Raw genomic sequence first — 10,638 nt, 5'->3', positions numbered from 1 at the left:
TTTGTAGGTCGTGTACTTTATTTCAGCTTCCATAGTTCTCAATTTAATAAATATTTTGTATAAAATGTTTTTTGTTTTACATGCATTCTCTATCCCCTTCGTCATCCATGCCTTATTTAGACCTTTATACTTTCTTGTGACTTTTATTAATGGACAATGTTTATTGTATAGAGAAATAATGACTAAAATGCACTGTATGCGTTATTGGGATCATCATTTGAAAAGACCTCAGAACAATTATGTTTTTCTAAATCCAACTTAAAGGCAGCCATGGAGTGTTGTGTTCTTAGTCTTGTTTCTGATGTGTAAGTTAATGTTGGTTTTATTTATTTATTTGTATCAAAATAGCCTTGGAAGATTGCAAACATCGAAAGATGATCACTTATATCATTAATATGTTATCTAATAGTGTAGCTGTATCAATTGTTATTGTGCTGTTGTTATTGTATTCGGATTTAACAAATCAATATTATTTATCAGTACATTCTTATTTAGATTTTTAACCCTACAGTTATCAGGAGTGTGAGGGAAGCAGTTTTTAAATTTTTGAGGGCGACCAAACTGTGTTTTCGGACTATAGGTGGAGACATAAGTGCTACACACTCTTGCACAGTAGATGGCGGTATGCACATGTATGTTGCTTGCTATCCGTCATTAATAGAAAGAAGCAGAAGCTCAAGCAGAAGAAGAAGAACCTTAATTTGTTGACGGCCCCTGCGGGCCTGCGCACTCTCCGCGTCATCTCTTCATAAGAAACAATGTCATATTCCTCATTCCGATGACAAGTAGGTGCATTCAAAATTAACTCATATCAACTTGTAGGTCATTGCCTATATTATTGTGGTTAGACAGAAACATTGTTTGCATTTTAATGATGCTTAGTTATTATGTTATGGAGCCCATAACTTCGAATTTGCGAATATCTTGCTAACTTTACCAGACTACTATGAGCCAGTTCTAATTTGGAATCAATAGGTCACATGACCTTAAAGCTATTGAGCAAAAATGGTAATATTTGCTGAAATTTTTTTTCATTAAAAATAAGTGGGGACCTAAAAATAAAAAAATTGAGGTGTGCATCATCCAGCAGACATGCCACTACGATGCAGCACTAATTTGGGGTCAATAGGTCACATGACCTGGAAGGTATTGAGCAAAAATGCTAATTTTTGCAGGGAAAAAATATAAAAAATAAGCGGTGATCTAAAATGAAAAAATAAGAGGTGTGCGTCATCCAGCAGACATGCCACTACGGTGCAGCACTGATTTGGGGTCAATAGATCACATGACCTGGAAGCTATGTGTCAATGGAAGTCAATGTGTGTACTCAGCTCTTTGTGAAGTGAAGTGATCAGTCTTTGTACTGAAATATGTCAATGTGACGTTAACACAGAGTGGAGTCTTTTTTGTTCTTGCTTTTTTTATTATTAATAAGATCGATAGTAGGGATGTCGTAAATGTAAACATGAATCAAATTCAATTAGGAACAAGGAACATTTGAAATGTAGAAAATGGCTCATTTGAATTCAAATAAGGGCGGCACGGTGGCTGACTGGTTAGCACGTCCGCCTCTCAGTGCAGAGGACGTGAGAGTGAGTCCGGGCTTCGGCCTTCCTGGGTGGAGTTTGCATGGGTTTTCTCCGGGTGCTCCGGTTTCCTCCCACATTCCAAATACATGCATGGCAGGCTAATTGAACACTCCAAATTGTCCATAGGTGTGTTGTGAGTGTGGATGGTTGTTTGTCTCTGTGTGCCCTGCGATTGGCTGGCAACCAATTCAGGGTGTACCCTGCCTACAACTACCTGAAGCCAGCTGGGATAGGCTCCAGCGCCCCCGCGACCCTTGTGAGGACAAGCGTTTAAGAAAGTGGATGGATGGATGAAATTCAAATAATCAATACCAAAGTACAATTTTATTTTTCAGAATGTTGATGTTCAAACTGTGCATAATGTTGCGTTGGTAATGTTAAAAACACCTGCTCCTAACACTAGATAGTTGTTTATGAACACTTGGTCTTGTAAGCGACACTATTTAAATCATGGTCATGATGGTGGCACTTCTGTTTTTTGTATTTTTTTGTGTGTGTGTGTTTTTTTTAGGTGGTACTTGGTTTAGAAAGTTTTCAAATCAGTGTACTGATGACTGTAGCTAGTATGCTGTAGTATTTTCTAAATATCAAGTGGTTTCATCCAACAGAGGGCGTTACTGCATCTGTAGAACAACTGCTCTTTATATTGACGTTTTATAGGACGGCACTTCAACTTTTTTAAAGACAAGGAAAGTAAAGGTACTCAGTAAACACTGCATCATAAAAACCCACACAAAATTAGATTGTGTATAAAATGATGTTATAAATAAAACTAAGTTTTACATTTAATTAATTACACTCCCTCATGGTGGTCATTGAACACACTGGTGGTATATTTTTGTGTTGAACACGACTCAGAGAACCAGATAACCCACAAAACTGCATACTGCATATAAAAAAAATATCGGAGTATTGTTGTGCAGCCCAAAGTAACTATTGTCATGTTTTCTAGGTATTCAATGTTTATTCAAAAGTATTATTAGTGTTGTTGTTGCTGTTGTTGTTATTAGTAGTAGTAGTAGTAGTAGTAGTAGTAGTAGTAGTAGTAGTCGTCGTCGTCATCGTCGTAGTAGTAGTACACTTAAAAAAATACAACTTGTATTTTTTGGGCTGAAACAGTCATTTAAGTCGGAACAACTTCAAGATATAAATTATTGACATTTATGATTGTAAAACAATAACAAGAATGCAAGTTGTTTGCTCAAAAACAATGTGTTAATATTTTTGTTGAATTAGACAATTTAGAATTTTGCCGTATTTTGTTGCCTCAAAATTTTGAGCTCAACCAACTTTTTTTTTCTCCGCAATGTTGTTGGATCATTATTACTATAACTTTTTGGTAGTGCTATACTGAAAGTTTGCTCAATACACAATAGGGGTCTCTCTCGCTGCACATCTTAACCATGAAGGGAAGTGTATGATGATGGCATAAATCAAGTGGTTCCCTGCATGTTTATGTCACAGTGGTGGCGAAGCAAAGTTCCTATTTAAGGGAACTGCTGTTCTTATAACTCAAACACTGATGCTCACAACACTGCCCCATACTGCACCTCCCCCTCCTAAATATTGAGTCCCTTTTCTCTAAATAAGGCAGCCTTATCGTAGTTCCTGTCATTTCTGCCTGTACTCCCCCTACAAACATCTTCGCTTGTGTCTGTGTGGCAGTAGCAAGCTGCAAGCCTGTGCATTCTTTCGCCTTGTATGGAGAAACGGCCTGGCCCTGGGATGTCTTTGTACAGGCCGGGCCGACCACACCATTGGCCGGGACGGGAAGGGGAGGGTCTGATTCTTTAAACAAACTTTTCCGTGGGACTGCCTGCTTCCCTTCCCACATTGCTGTGTCTGGAGCAGAGGACAAAGGGTGTTTGAGGGACTCCCGCATAGTTCGACCTGAAGCCAAGGTGAGAACGAAAGCTGTTTTCCTACATGCGGTGTTGAGAGTGCTGTGAATGTGTTTAAATGTGCCGCGATGCTGGATGGAGTGGACTGTGGAGTGCACTGTACTGGATGTGTTCTTGCTCCATTACACAGTGGAATTCCTCTGACCCATTTAGATCTTTTTTGCTCCCTCACTGACGCTCCACATTCTGTGTTTTTGGAACTCCTGACCTTTGAACTCATGGTTGGGTGAGTGGTAAGGGATGACAGGAAGGCTGTTTAGTCACATCTGCCTTGTGTGAGTGACTGTGTGGGTGTGTTTTTGTGTCAGAGGAGTTGAGCTAGGATTAAAAAGAAAAAGGTCAAGAGCAGCCATTCTCAACTGGTGGGTCAGCACCCAAAATTGGGACCCGTAAAAACTTCAATGAGCATCCGATGTCGCACGGTACAGTATGGAAAGGAAGTACTGTGGAAGTCAAATATACTTTTTGTACATGAAGAGTAACAATTCTTAGGAAATAGGAATTATTTCTCATCATTCTATTTTTACCGGCACCTTTTTATTAAGAATGTATGTTCTCAAAAAAGTGCAATTAGTTGACAATGGTCTGGTCCAAATGCAATGATAAACCCAACAAGCCAAGCTCAGCTGCCGAGGTCCAAAAAAAGTTGTGATTCTGTTTGTTGATTCCCGCACTCAATGAACTGTACTCATTGATCATACTCTGTCCTGGAAACAGTCCTCTACTGTTTAGCTATAGCCAAACGGATAACACAATAGAGGGCCTCAAATTAGACTGTTTACATTGGTTTGACTTCAACTTTCAACACACACACTGCCTGGTGATGTGGATGAGAGACAGCGTTATCTGATTGTGGAATTTCATGGTTACTTAGGGGATAACTTGGAATTTAGATACTGGTTCATTTCCAGTTTATTCTTGGAGTGAGATGTTGGGAGTAAGACAAAACGTATTTTTATGAAAAACAAAACAAACCAACATATTCTATGTCTGCAAAGGTCACTTGTTTCTTTTTTTCTTAACTTTATACTTTACAGTAACAGCACCCTTATGACACGTTTATTAATGGTTTATAAATTGATTATTACATAGTTTGGTAACAGTTTATAAATGAATAAATTAACTGTCAGAAGACATTAGATAACGATAGTAAGGATGACATTCTGATTTCTAAATTGTGTAACATCCAATTGGGTTCCATTTCAACAGGAAGTGACACAAATAAGTTGCAAGGAACTGGTTGAAGTAATTGTAACTGGTTGCACACCAACATATTGCATTAGTTACACAAAACGAAAATAAAAACAATGTTCTAAACTAAATGTTGTCAAGATTGTTTTTAATCTGTTAGAAAAATGACAGTAGAAATACTAATTTACACTTCATTGTTTGAATGAAAGTTCAGATGATTTTTAAAATGAAAGGTAGCTATAAAAAATATATCTTAAAGTGTTTGCTGACTGAAATAATGGCAGAGTGCAGGAAAGCGAGGGCATAACAGGAAGGGCCTGGCTTGGACCAAAATTGTAGGCAAGTAGTGACTTAACCTTCTTGGAATGTGCTTTGATGCCAGTAATGAGCTTATTCATTTACATGATATAGTCATTCTGATGATATTCTATTAAAAAATTAGCATTTTTATTATGAGTTAATGACAAGACAATTAGGAAGTATAACTGTACAGTTGTAAATGGTGACATGCTTTTTTGGGGTAAGATATTTAAACACACATGATGATAATAATAATAATAATAATAATAATAATAATAATAATAATAATAATAATTAGGGGTGTTAGATAAAATTGATTCGGCAATATATCGCAATATTAGAGCGTGTAATTCTCGAATCGATTCGATATGCGGCCGAATTGATTTTTAAACATCAATTTTTTATGGGAATATTCAACAAAACGTCTTACTTAGGGTTAGGATTCACACATTAAGCATGGAAGAATGTTATATTAATGGAACATTAAGCTTTAATATTTTATTTCAGTGCTGTTCAAACATGAAACAGACTGCAACCTGATTGTTAAATGCAGTGGCTCAGTTATAAGCCTGAATTTTCAGATAAATAAATAAATTTTCATGCAAATCTTACAGTCTACATGTACAAGTTTACTGATTAGTATTTTCTAAATTTGAGTTTTAAAAAAATCGCAATAATCAATTTATAGATTCGTATCGGGATTAATCGGTATCGAATCGTGACCTATGAATTGTAATACGAATTGAATTGCCAGCTACTAGGCAATTCACACCGCTAATAATAATAATAATAATAATAATAATAATAATAATTCAAACACAGTTAAACACATATTAAGAGAGAGCAAGAGGAATGGATAACATATATATGTGAGTAAACAAATCCTGTCTATCCCTCCCAGCAAACTGGTGTACATTATGAAATGAACCTAAAGCCTCTAGCCATAAAACAGGATTAAGGAGGATTTGACATTCAATTCAATAATCCTCAACTACCTGTTTTCTTTCTTCTTCTTTCGAATTTGTCAAATTAAATAGTTTGTCACCATCAAGTGGTTGACAGTAGAATTACAAACAATAAATGGAAGGTGGAACCAAAATAGAGCTGCAAATTGTACAAAAACAAAACTGCAACATAGCAGGACCGTGAACCCAGAACTGTATACGTGAAAATACAGCCGTGTACAACAAATTGAATCTTAAACCCAAATGTAAGTTATACTTACATATGTCATATTATTTGGTGTTTAAAGAGGATTGATATAACAATTTAGAGAAAGAATAGACCAACAGCCCTTTAGGGACATAATGGGGCAGTGGGGGCAACCATCTTCTCAATTTGCAACTGGTTGAAATAGAATACAAAGAATGTGATGTCACCCCAGTGTGACTCATCGATTAAAATGGACCCGCTCCATTCTGCATAAACCTCACCGAGCTCTCTTGGTATCAACAACAATCACGAATCACATCCCACGACGCGCACGTCAGAGCCCAATATGATTGACAGGTCTGTTTGTGGGTGCATGTCAAGTTAGCTGGTGTGGAGATGTGCCATTTTCACACCCATCACTGGAGAGAGACTGTAAGAAGACACTAGAATGATGAGAACTCATAATGTTCATGCACTACGGCAAGTATGATCCCCATATAGATTGATGGCTTTTATTTGATTAGCTTTAGTCATTCATTGATTTTAGGATGTACAAGTTGAAAAAAATATATATATATTTTTACCAATCCAATATAAACCAAGAGTGGTGGAAGAAAAATATTTTATTCATGGTAATTGAAACCTTAAAATATGCCATTCAAAAAACAATGATGGAATCCCAGCTGAGATGTTGCAGCGGTCAATGAGGAATCTCAACAGCAGATTCCATGAAAACATCCACAGGATGCCAATTTTAAAAATGAAAATTCCATCATTTTTTCTTAAATATCATGTTTTAAGGTTTCATTTACTATGCATACAATATTTTTCTTCCATCTTAATTGGTTTTATTGGATTGTTAAAAAGTTCTTGTTTATTGGTGTCACCCTGTACAAGTACAACAATACAAGCGAAAATATGTTGTTTATAATGCCTGCCTTCGCCTCTTTGTTTTTTAAAACAAAACAAAAACATACTTCAGCAAAAGAGAATCTTTCAAAGTGCCAATACTAATTTTATCATCACACTGTCAATGCAAACAAATTATTGAAGGATATATATACCAGGGGTGTCAATCTCAATTTAATTCAGGGGCCACGTTCACCTAAAATTGACCTCAAGTGGGTTGGACTTGAACCAGGATGTCTGTGGAATAATAAGCTTTAAGTAACACAAGTCAAAAATATTTCCGCTTTAATTAAAAGTACAGTATAGTCTCAAAATGTTGTCATTTATAATAATAACAAATAAATACTAATTATTATTATTATTATTATTTTTTTAATTAGTGCAAAATGTTTACATTAAATCCAGAGTAATGGCCAAATTTCAGAATGTCATTTAAGTGCTCATCAGTGTGCCCTCCAGTGGACAAAATTAATAACGAGTTAATTTCAGTGGAAAACTTGCTGTTTATTTTCTGTCCTTATGGGCCAAATTGGACCCCCTGATGGGCCGGTCTTAGCCCACGAGCCGTATGTTTGATGCCCTGTTATATAAGTTCTCTCATTGATATGCATACGCTTATGACGTTAATATAATCAAAAATATTGCGAGTTTCGTTCGAATATTTTCAGACACGATTGTCACACGGTCACCTTTTCTTTTCTTTTTTACCTTTAGTGACGTATTGTAATGCTTTTTGTCTATGAGGGAACTGTACACAGTGTACAGCTAACCTAACGGCGTGAATAGAATGAAAAATATTGCGAGTTTCATTCTAATAAATTCAGACTGATTAGCACATGCCTACGTATGTCCACATAATTTTGGTGAGAATCCATCAAGGTTTTCATACATTATTCAACCCAAGTCATTTATGCAAAAAAAAAGAAGACTTTTTTTATTCTATTTCTCAAAGGAAGAATATGAAACCTGAGATGGTTAAGAGTGATGAAATATTTCACCTTGAAACCATTTTGTGCACAGGCCCAAACTCAGCTGCCGCCATGTCGAGCAAGCGCGCCAAGGGGAAGACGACGAAGAAGCGCCCCCAGAGGGCCACCTCCAACGTGTTCGCCATGTTTGACCAGTCTCAGATTCAAGAGTTCAAAGAAGCCTTCAACATGATTGACCAAAACAGGGACGGCTTCATCGACAAGGAGGATCTTCATGACATGCTGGCGTCTTTGGGTACATCATCATCAACATTTATCATGAACATTCTATTCTTCCTGGTTGACAACATTTTCTTGCCATCAGGTAAAAATCCGTCTGATGACTACCTGGAGGGCATGATGAGCGAAGCACCTGGACCCATCAACTTCACCATGTTTCTCACTATGTTTGGAGAAAGACTCAACGGCACCGACCCAGAGGACGTCATCCGCAATGCCTTTGCCTGCTTTGACGAGGAAGGATCTGGTGAGTCTATTATTTGGTTCACTTACGTCTAAATAGACGCAAAAAAAATATGTGAACCTTTTAGAATGACTGTAGGCTACCTGTTTTTTTGTGTGTGAATTGTTCATAAAATGTGATCAGATCTTCACACCGACCCTAATAAGGACGAGCGTTATAGAAAGTAGATGGATAGATGAACTTAGAAGGGTCGTCAGCCTTAAACATTTCTTGACAATTATGTGTAACTTTACTAGCCCCAACGTGACATTCTGATTAATATTCTATTTGTGGAATATGAGTTATGAAGCAAAATCCAGCCGTTTTTATCCATCTCAGGGGGCGGCCATTTTGCCACTTTCTGTCAACTGAAGATGACATCACAGTTGTTCAGGGCTCAGGCAACGACCAATCACAGCTCACCTGTTTTCTGAAGCTGAGCCGTGATTGGTTGTTACCTCAGACCTAAGCAACTGTGATGCCATTTTCACTCGGCAAAATGGCCACCTTCTGACATTGATAAAAACTGCTAGATTTTGCTGCTCAACTCATATTCCATGAACACAATATTAACCAGAATATCAAATTTTGAGAAGTGAGGCTTCATAGACCATATTATTGTCAATAATTTTTTTTACCTTGACTTTCCCTTTTAATATGTCGTCCAATTTCCCCTTTTCCCTCCCTCCAAGGTGTCATCCACGAGGACCATCTGAGAGAGCTTTTGACCACAATGGGCGACCGCTTCACAGACGAAGATGTGGACGAGCTCTTCCGCGAGGCGCCCATTGACAAGAAGGGCAACTTCAACTACGCTGAGTTCACTCGCATCCTCAAACACGGCGCCAAAGACAAGGATGACGAGTAGAGTAGAACGGGGACGCGACCGCCCATTTGCCTCTGCACACACGTCAATGCTCACATTTTCACATTCTACTTTTATGAAGTACATGTGTCATTTTATTAATTAAGGTAGGGGATTAATTTGTTTGTTAAATACAGACTCCTCCAAAAGTATTAAAATGGCAAGATTAATTCATTTGAAATGCCTTTACTGCAGCCTCTCTCAGTTCTTGTTTGTTTCTAGTTGGTCTCCCTTCAGGAGATAAAATGCATGCTCTATTGGGTTTTGAATTGACCTTGTCGTTCCAATACTTTTGGAAGGGGCTGTAGTTCCAAGTCTCCCTTGAAGGTTATCATGAAGAAGTGTTGCATCTTAGCTACTTATAACTTTGAGATGCTTTTAACAACACCTGCAAGCAGAATACTGATTGGACAATCAGATGCAAAATACCAGAAATGTTTACCTCTTTCTACCGTTTTAGCAAGCATGCTTGTAAGAAATATGGCAAGCTTCCTCCAGAATTAGTTACATTCTAACTATGTGGCCTTTAAATGAATTGAGAAGTAGGTCGCTCCTATTGTGGCCATAGGGTCTATGAGAGAATTTGAAGCAAGATCTTAAAAGGAACAGAGGTGGCAAAGCCAGGTCCAGAAAGTAAAAACCTTGCCACAGTTTGGCTTTACCCCCAGGTGCTAGCTAGCTCCCATGGTGCTTGTTTACCTTTTAGGGAGCTAGCTAGCTAGCATCAGGGGCTAAAGCCAAACTGTGGCAGGGATTTTACTTTCTGGACCTGGATTTGTCACCTCTGCTAAGGAACTGTGATAAAAATGCAATATTTGACACATATGATAGGAAAAATGAGTTGCCTATTTTTGAATGATTTTAGTAGCGGATAAAAACTCCTTTCCATTCTTTGTATGACAATCAAATGTTGGGTGCGTAGTATGTGAACTTAATGGGGTGGAATCAAGTTTGTGGTCAAAACTTTAATTTCACCATCTGGTTTCGTGTATTTGGTCAGGATCAGTCATGTGTGTTGTGAACCCCCACAGGGTGTAAATTACTCAGGTGAATAAAGTAGGTTTATCCATGCCCTTTGAATATTGGAAGTTCTTTTTTCTTGTCTTTTACAAAGTATTTTTTGAAACGGAACATAACGTCTAAGTAAAATAATGAATGAAAGTAATCTATAATCTCCTTTAAGTGTTGTCAGTCGAGTTAATTTTGCATCTTTTGTTAGGTAGAAAATAAAATTTCCCTGCATTGATAATGTTCTATTTGGAACTGAGTGGGAGTTATTTGATTGACGAGAGCATATGCA

The 10,638-nt window shown here is 37.5% G+C and overlaps 1 protein-coding gene across 1 annotated transcript; it reads left to right on the top strand.

Annotated features, from left to right (window-relative positions):
- The first annotated feature begins 3,322 nt into the window (after positions 1-3,322).
- Positions 3,323-10,418, top strand: myl9b (myosin, light chain 9b, regulatory). Its single transcript, XM_086086296.1, has 4 exons — positions 3,323-3,490; positions 8,063-8,266; positions 8,336-8,497; positions 9,166-10,418. Exons 2-4 carry the CDS (start codon positions 8,083-8,085, stop codon positions 9,339-9,341), a joined length of 522 nt encoding a protein of 173 aa, XP_085942422.1. The 5' UTR covers positions 3,323-3,490; positions 8,063-8,082; the 3' UTR covers positions 9,342-10,418.
- Positions 10,419-10,638: the final 220 nt, after the last annotated feature.

This window comes from Leptonotus elevatus, chromosome 10, assembly GCF_054856555.1.
Source record: "Leptonotus elevatus isolate MCC_2025b chromosome 10, RoL_Lele_1.0, whole genome shotgun sequence".
Classification (NCBI taxonomy): domain Eukaryota; kingdom Metazoa; phylum Chordata; class Actinopteri; order Syngnathiformes; family Syngnathidae; genus Leptonotus; species Leptonotus elevatus.
The sequence above is the reverse complement of the archived record's forward strand: the minus strand, read 5'-3'. Positions and strand labels throughout refer to the sequence as shown.